The 23,889-nt window shown below is 40.4% G+C and overlaps 1 protein-coding gene across 2 annotated transcripts in view; it reads left to right on the top strand.

The window, feature by feature from the left end:
• Positions 1-23,889, top strand: part of ITGA8 (integrin subunit alpha 8) — a 184,060-nt gene that overhangs the window by 134,770 nt on the left and 25,401 nt on the right. For both annotated transcript variants that reach the window (XM_067703950.1, XM_067703955.1), the window contains exons 26-27: positions 10,066-10,194; positions 18,295-18,408. In XM_067703950.1, coding sequence (XP_067560051.1) covers positions 10,066-10,194; positions 18,295-18,408 — 243 coding nt within the window. The remainder of the gene's footprint in view (positions 1-10,065; positions 10,195-18,294; positions 18,409-23,889) is intronic.

The following is a 23,889-nucleotide window of genomic DNA, read 5'->3' as shown; positions in this document are numbered from 1 at the left end:
CAAACTCTAAGCACATCCGAATCACCTGGAGGTCTCTGTAAGACACAGGGTCTGGAGGGGGTCTGAGATTCTGCCTCTCTGCAGACCCCCAACCCCATCACCATCTGCTGGTTTGTGAGTCACACTTGCACTACCCAGGACCTCAAGCATCCACAGAGCTGATTCTGTGCAGATTAAAACCCAAATCTGGCTTTGGGTTCCTTCTGGGAAGGAAAGAAATTAATGAGTGTAAGCCCTTGAAAATGTCACATTTGAATGGAAAAAAAAAAATCCCTTGTTAATGAGATGTCCTCAAAAGAGAACTTCATTAACACTCTCTAGTACTGGCAGGGACACGATGAGCAGAGGGTGGGCTTTGGGAAATACTAATTCAATCATCCGGAACGCAGGTCCGCCTCTGTTCTCAACCAGTGGCACTGGGGCGCTGACATTATGAAAGGATTTCTTCTTCAACCCAACATGCCTTTTATTCAAAGAGAGGAAGATTGAAAGGAGGTCCAGTATTCACGGATTTGTGGGGCAACAAGCCTCATTCTTCATGGGGAACTAATAAATAAGGCCACTTGTATTCCACAAAATTATTTAAAATACTTCCTCCTTGCCATCCTTCCCCCGCCCCACCCCATTTCCTCTCTCTTTGTTCTTCACTGAGATAATTTTAACATCTTCAAGGACAGTAGCTTATTAGAAAATAGTATCTTTAAATGTTAATAGATAACATCTAAGTAATGAAAACGTTCACATCTCTTGTTCTGCAGTTACCTGAGACCCTATTTCAGTCCTGAGATTCTTGGAGCACATGATTATGCAGAAGGTTTCTAACTCTCTTTGAGTTTAATGCTTAGTGTGTATCTGACACTATTTCTATATATTTGTATATATTATGTAACTTGGTGCAGTGTGTTGGTGGTGAGTTATTTTTTTCTTTGTTGCAATTTAACAAACGTTTACACTGGCTGTAATGGTACCAATAGATAACTAGCCTTAAACATTGGCAGATTCGTGCAAACTGGGTGGCAGTATGTCCCCATTACCTGCATTCCCTGCTAGCCAGTTATTTCTTAAAGTATAGACTTTGATTAAAAATCTTTCTGAGGCTAGTACTTTTTAAAATGCAACTCAGTTATGCTTATTTTATAAAACTCCATCTGTAGAAACTGAATATAAGATTTGATTACAATAGAAAGTAAGAGCATGCTAAAATAACTAAGTATAACAAGTTGTGAATTCTTGAAATTCTGAATTCTTGGAAAACTTGAAAGGTTACTACTTTCAGGTTCTCAAAGTACTTTTACCTGTATTTAACAAGTATGACCCAAAGAGTCTAAATGAGCTTTTATCAATAAATAGATTTTAAAACTTGATAATCAATTTTTATATGAGTAGCTATAAACAGTTGAGAGTACTTGGAAATTACTTTCCTCTTAAGATATTAAATAGTTTCTTGGTGAAGTCACTATTAATTTACTTGGCAATTTCTTTCTTTCTGGATAATGCAAAGCTAAACAGTCTATTCTTTGTCTTAAATATGAATTGGAAATTAGCAAATTATTTATTATATCTTGTTGTTGTCAAAAGAATAGGCCAGGTAAACTTTTAAATCTCATATCGATTTCAGATTCTTGCATCAAAGCTAATTGCCAGGGTTTTTTTTTTAATTGGAGTATAGATAGTTTTATTTTAAACTATCTAATTTTTTTAGAATTTTTATAGAAACTTAGTTCTTTAACTGGGGAGCAGAGAGGGGGTGGATATGGTATAAGGAAAAAGGAGACAGAAATGTATTCGCATAGGCAGAATCAAACCACAGAGATATATTTGCACAGGCAGGATCAAACCACAGAAATATATTCGCATAGGCAGGGTCAAACCACAGAAATATATTCGCAGAGGTAGGGTCAAACCACAGAAATATATTCGCATAGGCAGGGTCAAACCACAGACATATATTCGTATAGGCAGGATCAAACCACAGAAATATATTCACATGGGCAGGATCAAACCACAGAAATACATTCACATAGGCAGAATCAAACCACAGTATTAAATCTTACCTATGGGTGGACGAATGTACAATTCCTTACTATGTGGTTCTACAATTTCTTTATGAGTAGAGGGATAGGTGGTGAGTGTCTCTAAAACCTCTGCATCTACCAGTCTTTTCTGAGGATGCTCCAGTCTCCACTGGATCAGCCACCAAAATGTCCCAACCATGGACCTATCAGAGGAGGAACCACCACCTCAACTTCCTGAAATTTCTTCCAGAGGATTTCCAGAGTTCCCCACCATGTTTTCCTCTTCAGCCATTCAGTTGATTTCCTTTCACAAAAAATCCCTTCCTCTTGTGTTCACATACAATTTTTTAGTCCGCTTCTCCCATGTATATTTTCACTTTTATCCACTTACCACAGAAAATAGCTCTCTCCTTCACTGACTCTTTCCAACTCTCACAAGTTCTCAGGAGATTGGCTTATGAATTGGAAACCATCCGATTTCCTCTGAAACATTTTCTAGGCCACCCACTTTAAGGAACCAATGCCCCCAACTCTAAAACCTTTGAAATTCCCCAGATATCCTCCGCAGAATCTCCACAAGGCTTCACTCTAATTAAGTCTATCAGCATTTAATGTAATGTACTTAACACAACCATTTTTTTCCTATTTTTAAAAATTACTCACATAGCAACTGCCCTGGCTTTATTTTTTATTGCAAATACTTAGTTGTATGCATCAAAGCCATACTGTGGATAAAGTAGATTTTCTTGTGGGCTGGCCCGAGAACTGAATCACCATTTAAAACATCATTTCTAAAGACGAAGGTATTCTGAGTGCCAAACATTCAAGGCTGAAAACCTTCTGAAATACAACCCACCTATAAATTAAGTATGCCTTCCAAATGCACTCTCCTCACTTCAGCCTCCAAGTGCAAGTAGGCCTGACCGGGTTCAGCTCTAACAGGAAGTGTACTGTTTGGTTATCCCATGAGTTACCCGAATGTCCACAAGGTTTGAAGAGGAGACACTGACCACGTTGGAAAGCCACCACCATGTCCGTGTTCTCCTAAGACCTGTGACTGTCTTAGGAGAAAGTGGGCACAAGATCTCACCCACATCCCACTCATTTGTTACCCAAGTACAGAGCATCGACAACTAAATTAGGGTTGCGGGCAGGGAGGACACATTCAGAAGGGCGTGAGGTTTTTATCTGTAAGTGCTTGCCTCATGTTAGCCTGCGCGGGGACCCACTCAGCCTGCTTTCTGACACTGTTCAAACGTCTGAGCGTGGGGGTAGAAAGAAGCCCGGGGAGATGATGGGCTTCAGGAAAAGCTTGACTGAGGTGCACAGACACTTGCGGAGTGCAGCTCAAGCAAGCATGAGGGGTGGCACTTGGGAGTGTCACTGTCACCCCGGCTTTCACTCCCAACTCCAATGAAAAGGCTGTGGTCTCTGGTTTTCTGTTCCTCCCATGATAGTTCCACTTCATTTCTCTGTCTTCTACAAGCCTGGGGGCAGAAGCAGGTGGCCGTGAAGCTTCTACTTCCAGACTCCATGGTCTAGGGCAGGGACAGAGGGTTTGGAGGCGGCCATTTCCCCACATCCTACCATCTGAAATATTCTGAAACCTTCAACTGTCTGCAGCACTCCAACCAATCCATTAAATCTAATTCGTTCCAGATCCTTCTTGGAATAAAATTTTAGAATTGGGTAAAGTATTTCTCAACTATTCTAAAGGCAGTAAAATAATGATTTCAAACTACCAATTTTCTTATTTTGGTGGACTCTATCCTAGGGTTGGGAGAGTCCTTCAAACAGGCTACAATCTCTCAATAAGATGAAGTTGAAAAAGTAAACACGACTAAGGAAGCAAATTTGCATAGAGAGTAAAGAATTTTTTTAATTGGCAAGATTTTGTCAGGAACGGCCAAGTACGAGATGCTGGGACACAGAGCTACGGATCGTAAGACTGTGCCCAGAGAGCAAAACAAACAAGGTGGTCAAATCCAACCTGCGTTAAGATCACAGTAGAATGTTCTGGGGCTGAGTTCAAGAAGGGAGAATCCTGAGGTAAAAATGATCTCATGGGGACTGGACTAGGACAACTGATAGCAAGAGAGAAAGCCAAGGTAGAAAGAACTGTCTTTGGAGCCGCAGAAAGCAGGAAGTTACCACTGAGAACTGATCTCTCGAACAAGATCGCTCCCACAGGAAGTCCAAATTACAACCAGAGAGTGCAGACATGGAAAGCAGAAACACAGAAACTGTTCATCAGGGATTACAGCCCTGCAAATTGCTTTTTTAAATCAGACAGTGGCTTGGCAAACTTGCATAGTTTTGTCTTATCCTTAAGAGAATTTTCTTCCTTCATAACTGCCTCCATGTGCTACTGCTTCTTGTTAATTCAGAGTGCAGGACACTTGGTACTTCGTAGGTCAGCAGCTCCCAGCCCAACTCTCTCTCTCTCTGTCTCTCTTTCCCTCTCTCTCCCTCACCCTTCCCTCCTCCTCCCTCTCTCCCCTCCTTCTCTCCCCCCTTCCCTCCCCCCTCCCCTCCCTCTCTCCCCTCCCTCTCTCCCCCTCTCTCTCCCCTCCCTCTCTCCCCCGCCCTTCCCTCCCCCTCTCTCTCTCCCCTCCCTCTCTCCTCTCTCCTCTCTCTCTCCTTTCTCTCCTGCTCTCTCTGATAGAGGAATTTCATTCACCTGTTACTTATAACACCACCTGTAGTAGTGTTACTTATCACATGGCCAATTTTCAGCCACCAAAGACATACTTTCTGAGGTCTATTTCTCTTTGCCTTACCTTCTCTTTAAGATGGTCTTCAAGTTCTCATGTATATTTCAGAAGGTAAATACACATGTCCAACAACTAAGCTTCAAAATCACCAAAGGAGTGAACTGATTCTTTCAGTTATGCTTTGCATGAACTGTTCAGGAGGTTAAAAAACAGCTGTGGTTTTTTTTCTCTCCCAACAAATCCTGAACATTTATGTCTTAAAGAAAATGGCATGGTGGACCGACCCCTTGGACTTGTCTGTTTCGATTTAATTACAGGCAAAGTGTCACAGGAGAGAAGGGCGCCGCCCCTTGTGGACTAGGAATATCCGAAATCCGAAGGCAAATGACAAACAAGTTGAAAACAGAGTGTGTGTTGCGTTTGTTTGGATCCACAGAGCCCTTAATCCAATGTCACCCAACTCTTCTTCCAACGCTGCATTTCCAACTGCATTGCACATTCCAGCCACACAGTATCCCTTTAATCTGTAAATTTCAACCTATCCTAGAGTAAGAGTTTGTGAAGATTTATGAAAATAGAAAACTCCTGTTGGGGTCAGATTCAGACTAGCCCTGGGGAGAGAGCCATATTGCTAACAATCATTTCCTTACTGCAGGAAGAAGCAATTTTCATGTTTGTTCTAAAGAAGATACATGAGTGTTTACCACCAGCTTGCACAGCACTTAGCAAACATTACCCTGAACTGGAAGTCCGCCTAACATGGGCGCTAAGGGGCCAGCCTCCCTCACCCCTAAGGGTTTCAGATTAAGGAAAAACTTGACTTATGGGTTCATGATCCATTGTGAAACAGGCTCTGAAAATTCATCTGGAAAATAGCCTTTAACTAACTGTTTACATTTCTTGGATAACTTCTACCTTGTTTTTTGGGTTGTATTTTGTTTTGTCCTTGGAAATAATTTCTGGAATGCCATTTGAGAAAACTGTGTTGCGAGCCATTGGAAGACTTTCTGATGATGGTGTTTAAGCGCGGCTTCCTCTGTTTGTGAAAAAATGTCACTAAAAGAAAGACACATTTTATCAGCCAACCCCTGCTGTGTCATACGTTCATTCTCTAGCTCAGAGAAAGTCCTTTGTTTTACCGAGAGACCACTTAGAAATATTTGTGAGAAACGGTACACCAGGGACCACCACAATAGGTTGTGTCATAACGTTATCCGTGCACAAGCTGCATCTGATATGAACACACAGGAAGCTGAAGAGTTTTCTTCTCTTTGGGTTATTATTTTACTACAGCTACTACTGCTACCACCGCTGCTGCTGCTACTACTACTACTACTACTACTAGGCTACACCTTGGGAATAAACATATGCCCTAGTTCTTTCCAGCATCTCTGCTCTATAGTTTGGTTACTTACAAAGTTAACAAGTCTCTCAGTGACCTATTAAAAAAAGAAGAAATTGGACATAACAAATCTCAAAGCAAAAATTACACACACACACACACACACACACACACACACACACACAGAGTGTATGATGGAAAACATATAAGGGAATCTTAAAGATTTCCACAATTCTGAATTTTCTGTCTAAGCTCAAGTTTTAATCTTACGCTGTAAAGGTTTCTCTATCAGATTCTCCACCACTGAGTATCCCTGAGCTAACTCATGGCTCACCTGCCATTGTCCTGGAATACTGCAAAGGCCATGGGGCTGACCCTCACCCCGCAGCATCTGCAGACTCCCCTCTGCCATCTGATGGTCTCTCCCTTCGGCTCTCCTCAACCGGCTTCTCCAGACCTTCACTCCTCTCCCCGTACCTCCTATCCAGTCTCTTGAACATCACTACTATTAGCAGGTGACCTTAAAGCGAGACAGTCTTCAAATGACCCATTTCCCATTCCAAATTCCTCCTCACCGCTCGCCTCCCGCCCACACATACACCTTCCAATCATCTCTCCCTCATCCTTAGCTCCTCTCCAGCACTTTCAGAGGAAAGTTCTCCCAGTTCCAAATTTAACTTTGCTGCATTGACTATTCCCCGTTTCCTGTATCTGCAACCTCCTCTCTACTAGCTCCTTCCTTGGAGCCTATAACGTTACTTATTTCCTCCATCTTCAAAACAAACAATAAGCAAATAACTTGCCTCTGTATCCTCTTACAAGAACGGATTTCTTTTCCCTTCCACTGTTAGCCAAGCTTGCTACCCCTACTTCCTTATTTCTCTTTTACTCTTATTATAATTTTTTTGGTTTTCATCTTAAGAGGTACTAAACGTCCATCATAGGAATATATCAGGCAAGACGTAAAAAGATAAAGAAGAAAATATTTAATTTCCAGTAATGTCACCACCCACTTACTGTTATATTTTCTATTTATTTATGCATTATTTTTTCACTTCACCCATAAACATTTCATTGTATATTGCCAATAATTAAGGACACTCTTTAGAAATCCATAATTCCATTATCATACCTAAAAAGTAATTAGCAAAACTTCCTTAATATCATTAAAACTCCACCACTGCCTAACAATTAGATGGCTATTCTGAATAGTCCTATTTCTGACGCACAATGTAAATAAACAGCCATTTTAAAAAATCGTATTATGTGTGCAATTTTGTAGCCTGCCTTTTCCTCTTACTAAGATCTTATATCTTTCTAAATTACTCCATAGCTCTACATCATTTTAAAAAAACTGTCCAGTAGTCTTTTGTATAAATGTCGTAACTTTTAAACCAGCATCCTCTTTATGCCCTTAAAGCTTTATGCTACTATCTTTTGTCTCCCTTATAAATAGCTGCTAAGAATATTCATGTTTTATTTTGCTTTGTTCCAGTGCTTTCTTATTTGGAGGATGAAGCTGCACCTCATCTCTTAGCCATTAGGAATTAGTTAATATGAGAATAAGATTGAGATTTAATTTCATACTTCTTCAAATAATTATCCATTTCTCTAAACCCATTCATTCTTTAGCTTCTGTGGTTCAGTTTCCACCTATACCAATCCCCTGCTCAGGAAAGGGCATCCATAACTTCTTTTTTTGTTTTTAATTGAGATATAATTGACATATAACATTTTATTGTATTCAGATGTACAACATAATGATTCGATATTTGTATCTATTGCAAAATGATCATGATGTCTGGTTAACACCCATCACTTTATATATTTACAAATTTTTTTCCCTTGGGATGAGAACTTTTAAGATGTACTCTCTTAGCAGTTTTCAGATATACACTACACTATTGTTACTTATAGCCACCATGCTATACATTACATCCCCAGGACTTATTTACTTTATAACTGAGATTTGTACTTTTTGATCCCCTTCACCCATTTCACCCACCACTGACCCTCACCTCTCACAACCACCAATCTATTCTCTGATAAGTTTGTTTCGTGATTCTTTTTTGTTTTTGTTTTCTTAGATTTCACTTGTAAGTAAGATCATAAGGTCTTTCTGTGTCTTATTTCACTGAACATATTGCCCTCAAGGTCCATCCGTGTTGTCACAAATGGCAGGACTTCCTTCTTTTTTATGGCTGAATAATTCTGCATTGTATATCGTTGTATATGTTTAGCACAATTTCTTTGTCCATTCATCCGCTGGTGGACACTTAGGTTGCTTCCAGGTTTGGCTATTGGAAACAGTGTTGCACTGAACATGAGGGCAGATAGCTTTCCCAGTTAGTGTTTTTGTTTTCTTCGGGTGACTATCCAGAAGTGGAGTTGCTGGATCGTATGTCCATACTTAAGACTTAAGTGACAAATTCAGTGAATCCTTTTAGTCCTAACCTTTCTTTATTCCTCGGCAGGATTTAACATTCTTAGTCACTTATTTTTCATTTATTTTTCTTTTCTGCTACATTCTTTTGGTCAAGCAAGTCCCTGAAGCCAGCCCAGGCTTAAGGGGGGGATTGGACCCTAACCTGTCCATGGGAGGAAGAGCAAAGAATCTAGCCCATCAGTCACTATTTCTGCAACTTTCTTTTCCTGAGGCTGCTGCAGAATCACTTTCCTGGGGTGTCTCCTACATCTGATTTCCCCCTGTGACTTTTCCCGGCTGGGTCTCCTTCCTCTTTTTTTTTTTTTTCTGATATTTGTTGGATGTTATATATGACTCTATGCTTCTCACTTGACATTTTCTCATGGGGCAACTCAGACCAGTTGGCAGACAGTGACTGTACAGCTTGACAGGTGCTGATGGAGAGCACAGCCATCATCTGGAACATCAGACAGGCCTCAGGGAGTCAGCCTGGTGCAGGGCAGGAGTGGAGCATCGTTCTGCTTGCTGGGAAGCAGGATGCCCGGGCCTCTTGATGAAGGGGGAGGCTGGTGCAGCAGACGGAGGTCAGCATATAGGGGGCTGTGTCATACCAAGAAGCCTGGACTCTATCTTTCTGTTTATCCAGTAGATTTTTCTAGGTTCTTAGGACATGATGAGCCCTATCGTTTCAGCTGCAGTGTAGGCATATCTTTTTTCATTCCACGGAGACGAGCATACTAGGATTCTTCCTGTGACTACAAAAAAAAGACTGGGTAAAAGAAGATGTGCTGTCAGGGACAGGTAGTGGGGAGCAAAAAATTAGGTTTTATATTCAGTCGGTCTAAAATAAAGAATTTTAATGGGATACTATGTGTGATTTACTGGAATTCTCAAAATATTTATTCGGTGATCAGATAGGGCCAGCATGGAGCCTGAGATAACATCGTAAGTTCTGGAACACTTGCAAAACAAACTCAGGGCTGAAAACAAGCTCCATCATGGCACACTGTTCACGTGGTGTGCTAGGGAAGAGTCATGTTCATTGCAACACAGCTCTCTCCTGAGGGAGCACTACTTAACAGCTACAGGGTTTGGGGCCCAGACACGCCCAAGTCCTTGACCACATCTGGCTGTTTCCCCACCATCAGCACCTCACTTTTCTGCCACCTCAGGATGCATCTCACCACACAGAATATCCCTCGGTTCCCTGATCGACAATGAGAGCAAAGTAATGGGAAAATGACAGCTCACGCTTAGAAAGTCATTTCCACCCTCTCTGCCCTTACGGGGAAATCACTTCTGCTTAAAATCTTATGCTTATAAAGATAAACTTTCCAGGAGTGCATTCCCCGGGCTTCAGGGATTCCTATAAGTGGAGAATGGAAAGGCTTGTTTGCCGCCAGCGTGGTTCCTCTTGCTGATGCGTATGCTGCTGGTCAATGAGAACGGGTCTGAATTCTCAGGTGAATCACAGTCAAGAAAAAAAAAAATTGCCTAGCACTCAAGGCAAGTGAAAAGGTGCCGAGCGCTCATGTACCTGATGTGCTGTTTCTGGCTCGCTCTTTGCAGCCCGCTGCCCCCGCCGAAGACACCCCCGAGCTGAGCGCCTTTTTGCGAAACTCCACCATCCCTCATCTGGTCAGGAAGAGAGACGTGCCTGCGCTGGAGCCTCACAGACAGAGCCCCGCCAAGGTCCTGGTGAGTTTTCTCAGTGCGCAGATTTTGGATTGGACAGAATTCGCAAATGCACGTGGTTTTAACTTCAAGTACTGCTTTTCAGTCCCCTCCCAGGCTCAGATACGCCCAAATTTTGGGCAGTACGTATTGTAGGTGTGAAAGCAACTACTTTTTTTTTTATTTTTTGTAATATAACCTTTTCACTCTTCTGAACCTGCCCTGGGGGCCACAGGAGAGAAATAACAATGAAAACATAAAAGGTGACCTTTCATGCATTTCAAGAAGACAAAGATTCAGTCATCAGCCGGTCCCCAGACACTGAACTGGTGAGAGTTTGAAGTGAGCCTGGAACACTGCCCATGCAGTGGGTCCTTGGGGTGTCCATTCCTGACTCTCACAATTCTCTGCTCCAGTGGAAGAATCGAGGATGGTATTTGCAGATTTCCTGGGCCCAAAGCAGTGGGGTCTGTGGTGGATCTAGCCTGAGCTTAGTCAGCCCTTCGTGAAACTGTGGACGGCATTCATGACTCAGCTTTTTTTTCTGGCCACGCTGCGTGTCATGCACTATTTTATCTTAGTTCCTGGACCAAGTTTCAACCCCCTGCCCCCTGCAGTGGAAGTACGGAGTCTTAACCAGTGGACGGAGAGGGAAGTCCCATAACTCAGCATTTTAGATTCAGTTTTCCCACTCATTCCAATGTGAATGTTAATGCCATTGGTTGTATGTGTAAAAAAGGTTAAAATGTTGTGGTTTCTTTCAATGTATGTCTTTTTAAAAAATTTATGCCAGACCTCACATATAATGAGTGTACTGTCTCAAGAATCTTTGATCATTGTAACAAACGATAATAAAACCAACATAATCTCCCAGCGCTTCACAAGTAGAGACACATAGGGATGGGTAGGGCAAAAAGTAACCAAATATATAGAAAAACAGCAGTATAAAACAGAATTTTTTCAAGTCAGGATGACAGACTGAACACATGTATTTGCCTAGTTTTCTTCCCCAGATCCCACTGAAAAGACAATAAAAATTTAATTAGTGAAAATGTATGTCTTGAACATGCTCTGACATGTATTTATTTCATCTTGACCATACAAACAGTTTCAAACACGGAAATGGCCACAAAGTGCAAGGAGCAAGTCTAACATAATCAGTTAAACTTACATCAAGAGAGGAACATTTATTATAATATTGATAGAAGTACCTGCAATTACATGGCAAAAAGCTATGGCAGTTGGCAGATATGACTCAAGTTCCTGTAAATTTTTATGGCACTGTAAATTAATTTTTCAAAACATAAGAGTAGGGAATCTATATGCTATGCAGTTTACGATAAATTAATAAAACTAATATTATTATTTTTTAAAAGTTTCCAGGAAGAATGACAGAACAGAAAACAATGATTTAAGTTATGAGGTTGTAAGGTACAGCATGGTTACTACAATTAATAATACCGTACTGCATATTTGAAAGTTGCTGAGAGAGTAGAGCTTAAAAGTGCTCATCACAAGAAAAAAAAATTATGTAACTATGCGTGGTGATGGGTGTTAGGTAGACTTATTGTGGTGCTCATTTCACAATATGTACAAATATCGAATCATTTCATTGTATACCTGAAACTAATCGTGTTCTATGTCAATTATACCTCAAATCCTTTTTTTTTGAATTTTCTCTTTTTTATACAGCATTATTAGTTATTATTAGTTACCTATTTTATTATTATTATCTATTATTATTAGTTATCTATTTTATACGTATTAGTGTATAAATGTCAATCCCAATTGCCCAATTCATCACACCACCCCCCACCCCACTGCTTTTCCCCCTTGGTATCCATACGTTTGTTCTCTACATCTGTGTCTCAATTTCTACCTTGCAAACCAGTTATCGGTACCATTTTTCTAGGTTCCACATGTATGCATTAATATACAAGATTTGTTTTTCTCCTTCTGACTTACCTCACTCTCTATGACAGTCTCTAGATTCATCCACGTCTCTACAAATGACCCAATTTCGTTCCTTTTTATGGCTGAGTAATATTCCATTGTATATATGTACCACATCTTCTTCATCCATTCGTCTGTTGATGGGCATTTAGGTTGCTTCCATGACCTGGCTATTGTGAATAGTGCTGCAATGAACATTGGGGTGCATGTATCTTTTTGAATTATGGTTTTCTCTGGGTATATGCCCAGTAGTGAGATTGCTGGGTCAGGTGGTAATTCTATTTTTAGTTTTTTAAGGAACCTCCATACTGTTCTGCATAGTGGCTGTATCAATTTACATTCCTACCAACAGTGCAAGAGGGTTCCCTTTTCTCCACACCCTCTCCAGCATCTGTTGTTTGTAGATTTTCTGATGATGCCCATTCTCATTTGCATTTCTCTAATAATTAGTGATGTTGAGCAGCTTTTCATGTGCTTCTTGGCCATCTGCATGTCTTCTCTGGAGAAGTGTCTATTTAGGTCTTCTGCCCATTTTTGGATTGGGTTGTTCTTTTAATATTGAGCTGCATGAGCTGTTTATATATTTTGGAGATTAAGCCTTTGTCCGTTGATTCATTTGCAAATATTTTCACCCATTCTGAGGGTTGTCTTTTTGTCTTGTTTGTAGTTTCCTCTGCTTTGCAAAAGCTTTTAAGTTTCATCAGGTCCCATTCGTTTATTTCTGTTTTTATTTCTATTACTCTAGGAGGTAGATCAAAAAAGATCTTGCTGTGATTTATGTCAAAGAGTGTTCTTCCTATGTTTTCCTCTAAGAGTTTTATAGTGTCCAGTCTTACATTTAGGTCTCTAATCCATTTTGAGTTTATTTTTGTGTAGGGGTTAGGGAGTGTTCTGATTTCATTCTTTTACATGTAGCTGTCCAGTTTTCCCAGCACCACTTATTGAAGAGACTGTCTTTTCTCCATTGTATATCCTTGCCTCCTTTGTCATAGATTAGTTGACCACAGGTGCGTGGGTTTATCTCTGGGCTTTCTAGCCTGTGCCATTGATCTATATTTCTGTTTTTCTGTCAATACCATATTGTCTTGATTACTGTAGCTTTGTAATATAGTCTGAAGTCAGGGAGTCTGATTCCTCCAGCTCTGTTTTGTTCCCTCAAGAATGCTTTGGCTATTCGGGGTCTTTTTTGTCTCCATATAAATTTTAAGATTTTTTTTCTAATTCTGTAAAAAAAATGCCATTGGTAGTTTGATAGGGATTGCATTGAATCTGTAGATTGCTTTGGGTAGTATAGTCATTTTCACAATGTTGATTCTTCCAATCCAAGAACATGGTATATCTCTCCATTTGTTTGTATCATCTTTAATTTCTTTCATCAGTGTCTTATAGTTTTCTGCATACAGGTCTTTTGTCTCCCTAGGTAGGTTCATTCCTAGGTATTTTATTCTTTTTATTGCATTGGTAAATGGGAGTGTTTCCTTAATTTCTCTTTCAGATTTTTCATCATTAGTGTATAGGAATGCAAGAGATTTCTGTGCATTAATTTTGTATCCTGCAACTTTACCAAATTCATTGATTAGCTCTAGTAGTTTTCTGGTGGCATCTTTAGGATTCTCTATGTATAGTATCATGTCATCTGCAAACAGTGACAGTTTTACTTCTTCTTTTCCAATTTGTATTCCTTTTATTTCTTTTTCGTCTCTGATCGCCGTGGCTAGGACTTCCAAAACTATGTTGAATGACAGTGGTGAGAGTGGACATCCTTGTCTTGTTCCTGATTTTAGAGGAAATGCTTTCGGTTCTTCACCATTGAGAATGACGTTTGCTGTGGGTTTGTCATATATGACCTTTATTATGTTGAGGTAGGTTCCTTCTATGCCCACTTTCTGGAGAGTTTTTTATCATAAATGGGTGTTGAATTTTGTCAAAAGCTTTTTCTGTATCTATTGAGATGATCATATGGTTTTTACCCTTCAATTTGTTAATATGGTGTATCACATTGATTGATTTGTGTATATTGAAGAATCCTTGCATCCCTGGGATAAATCCCACTTGATCATGGTGTATGATCCTTTTAATGTGTTGTTGGATTCTGTTTGCTAGTATTTTGTTGAGGATTTTTGCATCTATATTCATCAGTGATATTGGTCTGTAATTTTCTTTTTTTGTAGTATCTTTGTCTGGTTTTGGTATCAGGGTGATGGTGGCCTCATAGAATGAGTTTGGGAGTGTTCCTTCCTCTGCAAGTTTTTGGAAGAGTTTGAGAAGGATGGGTGTTAGCTCTTCTCTAAATGTTTGATAGAATTCACCTGTGAAGCCATCTGGTCCTGGACTTTTGTTTGTTGGAAGATTTTTAACCACAGTTTCAATTTCATTACTTGTGATTGGTCTGTTCATATTTTCTGTTTCTTCCTGGTTCAGTCTTGGAAGGTTATACCTTTCTAAGTATTTGTTCATTTCTTCCAGGTTGTCCATTTTACTGGCATAGAGTTGCTTGTAGTAGTCTCTTAGGATGCTTTGTATTTCTGCAGTGTCTGTTGTAACTTCTCCTTTTTCATTTCTAATTTTATTGATTTGAGTCCTCTCCCTCTTTTTCTTGATTTTTTTTAAAAAAAGAAAACAATAACTGACAGCTATAGAATTCTCATATTCAGTGCCAATGAGAAAGCCCTCTGGCGAACCAATGTCCAAACCTATGGGAACCAACAATTTGGAAAATCAAGATTCGAATATATTTTCCATTTTCCACTTTGGTGTATTTCTCATGCATACGCTGAGACAATGAAGTTCAATAACTAAAATTCCTTTGAATATTTTATTCACTTCTGTTGTAAGGTCAGATTTTTTCCCTCCTTCTCTGTCTCATTAAAGCTTTTTAATACAAGACGATTTTTAACCTCTGAATGTCATAGAAACGTATTATTTACAGATGAGAGCAAGACGATCCTTTATTTCCATATCTGATTTTGCTAACTCATGTTTTATTCCCTTTCTCTCTTATTGGTTCAAAAATTGCAAATCATCCACCTCCCCATGTCCTCAAGTCAAAACAGTTTGGGATAGAGAGTGATTATGCAAAGTTTATTTTAAAATCAAAAGCTAAATAAGACCTCCTACAGTTTTTGTTTAGTTAAAAACAACTTACTGAATACCATTTCTGATTAGGAATTTGAAAGTGCAAAATGCCAGCATCCTGTGTTGGGATCATAATTTCCAATTTGCATAGGAAAAATCTGTATCTGTTAACATGGAACTATAATTTCTCCTCCGCCTAAGAATATCCTTGCCTTTCTCATCTTGGGTCCCCGCTGCTTTTGTACTTTTCATCCCATCTCCTCCTCTCCAAGCTTTCTTTTCCTCCCTTTCACTACTCAGGGTACAGAAACCTTATCTTTCTGACCCTCCTCAGCATATGATACTCTTGACCACTTCTTGAAATCATCTCATCTCTTGCCATCCCCACAACATTCTCTTCTGGTTCTCTTCCTGCCTTCTGGCTTGCCCCTTCTTGGAATTTTTCACCGACTTCTCTTCTGCCCATCCCTAAATGCTCCTGTGCCTCAGGATTCCATCCTCAGCCCCCTCCTCTTCTCTCCCACCGATTTTGCTCTTTTAGAGAAATTTCTTGTGTGACCCTTGTGTGACTCCAGTCAGGCCTAGGTGCGCCTTCTGCCATCTTAGCCCCTCCTGACTACACGCTAGACTGTATAGGTCCATCTGGATGTCTGATCGACCCCAGCCCCAACATGTGCAAAACTGTCTCCATGACCCCCCCGAAATGTGCCTCTTCTCTAGCATTCCCAATCTCAGGAAAGCCAGTACCCATTCACTCAATCCCCCAAACAAAAGAGCTCCCCCATCCCTCCCTCTCCTTCGTCCCAACCTTTGATTAGTCACCAAGGATCTATTCTACTTCCTAAACTTCTCTAGAATTCATCTTCCTCTCTCCAGTCCCACTGCGTCAGTTCAGGGCCCCACATTTCTCACTTGGACTCTGGCCATTTCTCACTTGGCCTTTATCAACCTCCTTGCCTCCCACTCTTCTCCCTCCATTCTTCCTCACCTACCACCCATCCCCTAAAATACAAACATGATTAGATCCCTGGCTTAAAATGCTTCATGGGCTTCCCGGGACCTTCTGAATCAAACTGAAACTTCTTAGCAAATAGGAAGATTCTTTACCACCTAGACTTTACCTCATTCCTATCTCATCTCCACCTGCCCACCCCACCCCCCAAATACCCTTTTCTCCTCTCTTCTGAACATGCCCTGGTCTTATACAGGAGAACCATGCCCTCCTCACCTCATACTGCTAAGTAACTCTTCCTCGCCCTTCAAGATTCATCCTGAGCATCACCTTCTCCAAAAACCTTCCAACAGAGCTAGCTAACAGGGACCACCATCCCAGGGAGTTTACAAGAATTACCTCCTTCTGACTCCCCTCTTCTGCCTCCAGAGGGTGGGATTGGTGATACACAGCACGTCAGTAACGGAGCACAGGCAAACAGGAGAGTCCTCACAAGGGGCACAAACTGTAGAACTTTGAGATCCCTGCTCCTGCTCAAGGCACAAGGCCCCAAACCTCTCAGCACCCAGCTAGTGGAACCAGAACGGCCCAGCCCACCTGTATTTGGAAACGTCTTAGAGAAATCTGGCCTTACTGGACTTTATCAGATACACAATCCTGACTGCTTTGTTTTTGGAGAATTCTGAGGTTCTCAGAAAAGGTTTTTATTTTTTTTCAAACCATTTTTTTAAGTTGAGAATTACGTTTTATTTTTTGGCCACACCGCACGTGGAAACTTCCCTGACCAGGGATCAAACCCGTGCCCCTTGCAGTGGAAGGGCAGAGTCCTAACCACTGGACCACCAGGGAAGTCCAAAAACAGTTTCTAATTGTATCAATAGTACATTCCTCAGGTTGCTCTGTGGTTTATCAGTGTCATTAAAGTGAGATGCCTCAGTCCACTCCTTCACATAATATCCAATAAACTGATGCTTACTGAGCATCAGTGCTTGAGAGGTGGAAAATGAATAAAGCATGATCCACAAGATAAATCCAGGTCAGTGAGGGGGTACAATTCGAGAAATATCATCCTATCCACGGGCACACAGAGAATGAATTGCGAGGTGTCCATTGATTTACATATTGGGATCCAATCAGAAAAACACAATTCGATAGGATGTCATCATAATGAACTCTTTCTAGGAATATGCACTTCATATATTAAAAGTTACCCATTATAAGTTAGGCAACCCTACAGACTAGTTTAAAAACAGCTTAATATATGTGGAATCTAAAAAAATGGTACAAATGAATTTATTTACAAAAGGGAAATAGAGTCACAGATGTAGAAAACAAACTTATGGTTACTAGGGGGGAAAGAGGTGGGCGAGGGATAAACTGGGAGATTGGGATTGACATATACACACTACTGTATATAAAATAGATAACTAATAAGAACCTACTGTATAGCACAGGGAACTCTACTCAGTACTCTGCGGTGACCTATATGGGAAAAGAATCTAAAACAGAGTGGATATATGTATGTATATAGCTGATTCACTTTGCTGTACACCTGAAACTAACACAACATTGTAAATCAACTATATTCCAATAAAAGTTATAAATAAATAAGTAAATAAATGCAGCTTAATGGATGGAACTTGTAGGAGATTCTGCCTCATAACCAGGAAGTAACTTAGATAGAATAATGCTATGGAACAAATACCTGTCAATGGCTTAATATCATTGGGTCTCTGAGATAATGGACTCATGGACCTTCTTCCGAAGCTTTTTCAGGATTTACTTAGTCCAGGGTCAGGTGTTGTGATTGTCTATAAGAAATATCTTCCCAAGTTCTGATAATATGAAACAGCAGTTCAGTCACTGATGTGGGAAGATTGTTTTAAAGTCCTTAGAACAGAGCTTAAATTTTATGTTGTATTTTATGTTCCGTTTTAGCTCTACATTACCATTAACATTGATGCATCTTTCCTGCCAAACTGTGTTTTTTCTTGATCGTTTCAGTGTACTTGTTCTTTATTTAAGGTTTATGGATTAAGGGATGACTTCTGAGGAAACAAAATGTAAATAAACTGACTTCAGTGTTGATTCTCTACCACAATTTAAAGACACTGGTTCGTCACTACTGCTGTTGTTTTTTGCAGAACTGTACAAATATCGAGTGCTTACAAATCTCCTGTGCAGTGGGACAACTAGGGGGAGGAGAAAGCGCTGTCCTGAAAGTCAGGTCACGGTTATGGGCCAAGACATTTCTCCAGGTAAGAGAAACAGTGCAGCACTGACGTGCCACTCACAGGAAACCTCTTCTCAAAAGCTCAGAGGGAAGCTTTTTTGAAAAGGATTTTTAGATGTTTTAACTTTTTTAATGTTTTGATTTTCTATTTTTTCCATTAAAATTTTTTATATTTTTAGATTAATTTTCAAAATTTTTAATTTAATTTAAAAAAATTTTTGAAGAACTCTCTGGAAGGAATGCAGCCTAGATCAAGCTGGTCATCTTTCCCATCAGGTGAATTTGATATTTTTCCAGGTTTATTGAGATCTTATTAACATATGACCTATGTAAACTTAAGGTGTACAACATGACAATTTGATACTATATATTGTGACACGATTATCACAATAAGCTTAGTTAATACCTCTGTCCCCTCACATAATTACCTTTGTGTGTGTGTGTTCAGAACTTTTAAGATATGGGCTCTTGGGCTTCCCTGGTGGCGCAGTGGTTGAGAGTCCGCCTGCCGACGCAGGGGACGCGGGTTCGTGCCCCGGTCCGAGAAGATCCCACATGCGGAGCAGCTGGGCCCGTGAGCCATGGCCGCTGAGCCTGTGCGTCCGGAGCCTGTGCTCCGGGAAAGGGAAAGGCCACAACAGTGAGAGGCCTGCGTACCGCAAAAAAAAAAAAAAGATATGGGCTCTTAACAACTTTGAAGTTTATACTATAGTATTGTTGACTATAATCACTATGTTGTACATTAGGTCTCCAGGACTTATTGATGTACTAGCTGCAAGTTTGTTCCTTTAACATCATGTATCCATTTCCCCTACACACAACCCCTGGTAACCATCAGTTCTCTATGAATCTGGCTTTTTTTAGATTCCACGTGTAAGTGGGTTCATACCCTATTTTTCTTTCTCTGTTTGACTTATCTCACTTGGCATAATGCTCTCAAGGTCCACCCATGGTGTTGCAAAAAGCAAGCTTTCTTTCTTTTTTATGGCTGAATGATATTCCATTTTGTGTGTGTGTGTGTGTGTGTGTGTGTGTGTGTGTGTGTGTGTGAGATATGTTAGGTGAACACAATTTAAATATCCTCAGTCCCTAAGACCGTCAGACAGTAACTGAGATTTGAACAAATCTGTTTGACTCAACACTATCTAGTAGTTCCTCGGTAAATAGTAGTTAATGAAATGAGGCTGAGTACAAGAACGTAATTCAAGCCATATCCCCAGAAAAATTCAAATATAAATAGTTTAGCAGGGGAAGAGACAGTGTCCTAGAAAGTTCTTCTTGTCTGGTGATACCACAGCCTGGGCTTCAGCCAGAACAGCTTCTCAATAAAGTTCCAGGCACGTTGATTTGTAGATTCCTCACTGCTTCGGCTTGTCTGGACTGTGGCCTCCCATACTTCTCAGGATGATTATATTGGCTGTGTGTATTTTAAAGGTTTAAAATCTCCTTTATACTAAGCAGATGAATTTTTCCACGTGGAAATTGCTATGTATTTAAATGAGACTGCTGTGTTGTGACCTTGTTGTGTGGGGAGGATTTGGGGGAAAAAAGCTAAATTAAAACTCCTCAAGTCTATGCATTCTTGCCCATATTTGAACTACCAGAAAACTCATTTGACTCATTGTACCATAGAAAATCCAATGATAAAATCCTTCTGAGTCTAGCTAATAATACAGAATTTTGTAGCTCTAGATTCTCACGTTTTCTATGAGTCAGAATACTTGCGGTAGTCTTACAAATCTTATATAATTTTGTTTCTAAAACAAAGAGGAGGAAAATTAAAAGTATTTTTAAAAAGGTTTTTGTGAAGCATTCTTTTTTGTTTTTTAACCTAAGGCAGGATTCTTCAACCTCAGCCCTATTAATATCCTGGTTCAGAGAATTCTTTACTGTGGGCTGGTCCTGTGCATGATAGGCTGCTTAGCAGCAGCCCTGGCCCCTACCCACTAGCCGCCAGTAACAACTCTCACCTGAGCTGTGACAACCAAAAATGTCTGCAAACATCGCCAGTGTCCCCTGGGGGCAAAATCATTCCTGGCTTTGAACAACTGACCTAAGGAGAAGGGCAGTGCACAATTTCTTTTTGCTGTTGTTGTTAAACCATGATTTATTCATTCACTCAGTGAATATTTATGAAGTACCAACTGCCAACTATGTGCCAGGCACTGCTTCAGGTACCACTTGCATGCCATCAATTTGCTCATAGCCATTCTGCTTTTTGACTGTTACTTTTTCTCTAAGAGTTGAGGGAGATGAGTTTTAATGAATTCCCAAGCCCACACAGTCTAAATGATAACCATCCACCCCTCCTATTACTTTGGGCATCACATCCTACTGAAATGAGGAAGCACAGCTTTTCAATGAAGCAGGACTAAAATCATTACGGCATTACAGTCCAGGGGGAAATGACTATTTCAGCTGACATACGTCTGTCTGTGCATAACATACTGTTCCAGTAGAAGACCTATGGAGCGAAAATTGCACCTTTAAGAAAGACAAATACCATATGATATCATTTATATGTGGAATCTAAAATATGACACAAATGAACCTATCTATGAAACAGAAACAGAACCACAGACAGAACAGACTTGTGGTTGCCAAGGGGGAGGGGGGAGGGGGGAGGGAGGAGGGATGGATTGGGAGCTTGGGGTTAGCAGATGCAAGCTATCATATATAGAATGGATAAAAACAAGGTCCTACTGTATAGTACAGGGAACTATATCCAAAATCCTGTAATAAACCATAATGGAAAAGAATATGAAAAAGAATATATATATATTTATATATATATGTGTAACTGAATCACTTTGCTCTGCAATTTGCAGAAATTAACACAACGTTGTAAATCAACTATACGTCAATAAAATAAATCTTTTAAAAAGTTTAGAAAATAAAGCACTTTCACCATGTAGAAGTAAAAAAAAAAGACAGAAAAGAAAATCGCATCTTATCTACCTGTTGAAGACCCAGTGGATATGGAAGAAGTCAACAGCAATTGAGGGATTTTCTTTTTTTAAACATCTTTATTGGAGTCTAATTGCTTTACATTGTTGTGTTCGTTTCTGCTGTATAACAAAGTGAATCAGCTATACGTATACATATATCCCCATATCTCCTCCCTCTTGCGTCTCCCTCCCACCCTCCCTATCCCACCCCTCTAGGTGGACACAAAGCACCGAGCTGATCTCCCTGTGCTGTGCGGCTGCTTCCCACTAGGATTTTCTAAACAATAACTATTTAGCACAAGTAGAGTCAGACCAGAACAACCTGCAGGGACATTCTGAGGTTCTACCAGAGCAAAGTGACGCTTCCAAAGATTCGGGAGAGACTGGCACACATCACTTCATGTTTACCCACAGCCATAGCCCAAACTTCTGTACTTCCACTGTTTCTGCTTATACCAGTCTCAGAAGCTGATGGCTAGAGAGGAGAGCATTACTGCAAACTGCCGCCGGCCTGCCGCTCAAAGAATATACTACATCCTGGAAGTCTTTTTTTTTTTTTTTTTTTTTTAAACATCTTTATTGGAGCATAATTGCTTTACAATGGTATGTTAGTTTCAGCTTCACAACAAAATGAATCAGTTATATATATACATATGTTCCCATATCTCTTCCCGCTTGCGTCACCCTCCCTCCCACCCTCCCTATCCCACCCCTCCAGGCGGTCACACAGCACCGAGCTGATCTCCCTGTGCTATGCGGCTGCTTCCCACTAGCGATCTACCTTACGTTTGGTAGTGTATACATGTCCATGCCTCTTTATTGCTTTGTCACCGTTTACCCTTCCCCCTCCCCATAGCCTCAAGTCCATTCTCTAGTAAGTCTGTGTCTTTATTCCTGTTTCACCCCTAGGTTTTTCATGACATTTTTTTTTTCTTAAATTCCATATATATGTGTTAGCATACGGGTCTCTTGTAGACAGCAAATATATGGGTCTTGTTTTTGTATCCATTCAGCCAATCTGTGTCTTTTGGTGGGAGCATTTAGTCCATTTACATTTAAGGTAATTATCGATATGTGTGTTCCCATTCCCATTTTCTTAATTGTTTTGGGTTTGTTATTGTAGGTCTTTTCCTTCTTTTGTGTTTCTTGCCTAGAGAAGTTCCTTTAGCAGTTGTTGTAGAGCTGGTTTGGTGGTGCTGAACTCTCTCAGCTTTTGCTTGTCTCTAAAGGTTTTAATTTCTCCATCAAATCTGAATGAGATCCTTGCTGGGTAGAGTAATCTTGGTTGCAGGTTTTTCTCCTTCAACACTTTCAATATGTCCTGCCACTCCCTTCTGGCTTGCAGAGTTTCTGCTGAAAGATCAGCTGTTAACCTTATGGGGATTCCCTTGTGTGTTATTTGTTGTTTTTCCCTTGCTGCTTTTAATATGTTTTCTTTGTATTTAATTTTTGACAGTTTGATTAATATGTGTCTTGGCGTATTTCTCCTTGGATTTATCCTGTATGGGACTCTCTGTGCTTCCTGGACTTGATTAACTATTTCCTTTCCCATATTAGGGAAGTTTTCAACTATAATCTCTTCAAATATTTTCTCAGTCCCTTTCTTTTTCTCTTCTTCTTCTGGAACCCCTATAATTCGAATGTTGGTACGTTTAATGTTGTCCCAGAGGTCTCTGAGACTGTCCTCAGTTCTTTTCATTCTTTTTTCTTTATTCTGCTCTGCAGTAGTTATTTCCACTATTTTATCTTCCAGGTCACTTATCCGTTCTTCTGCCTCAGTTATTCTGCTATTGATCCCATCTAGAGTACTTTTAATTTCATTTATTGTGTTGTTCATCGTTGCTTGTTTCATCTTTAGTTCTTCTAGGTCCTTGTTAACTGATTCTTGCATTTTGTCCATTCTATTGTCCATTCTATCTCCAAGATTTCGGATCAACCTTACTATCATTATTTTGAATTCTTTTTCAGGTAGACTGCCTATTTCCTCTTCATTTGTTAGGTCTGATGGGTTTTTATCTTGCTCCTTCATCTGCGGTGTGTTTTTCTGTCTTTTCATTTTGCTTATCTTACTGTGTTTGGGGTCTCCTTTTTTGCAGGCTGAAGGTTCGTAGTTCCTGTTGTTTTTTGTGTCTGTCCCCAGTGGCTAAGGTTGGTTCAGTGGGTTGTGTAGGCTTCCTGGTGGAGGGTACTAGTGCCTGTGTTCTGGTGGATGAGGCTAGATCTTGTCTTTCTGGTGGGCAGGTCCACGTCTAGTGGTGTGTTTTGGGGTGTCTGTAGACTTATTATGATTTTGGGCCACCTCTCTGCTAATGGGTGGGGTTGTGTTCCTGTCTTGCTAGTTGTTTGGCATAGGATGTCCAGCACTGTAGCTTGCTGGTCGTTGAGTGAAGCTGGGTGCTGGCGTTGAGATGGAGATCTCTCGGAAATTTTTGCTGTTTGATATTATGTGCAGCTGGGAGGTCTCTTGTGGATCAGTGTCCTGAAGTTGGCTCTCCCACCTCAGAGGCACAGCACTGACTCCTGGCTGCAGCCCCAAGAGCCTTTCATCCACAGGGCTC

This window comes from Pseudorca crassidens, chromosome 1 (genome assembly GCF_039906515.1).
Source record: "Pseudorca crassidens isolate mPseCra1 chromosome 1, mPseCra1.hap1, whole genome shotgun sequence".
Lineage (NCBI taxonomy): Eukaryota > Metazoa > Chordata > Mammalia > Artiodactyla > Delphinidae > Pseudorca > Pseudorca crassidens.
The sequence above is the reverse complement of the archived record's forward strand: the minus strand, read 5'-3'. Positions and strand labels throughout refer to the sequence as shown.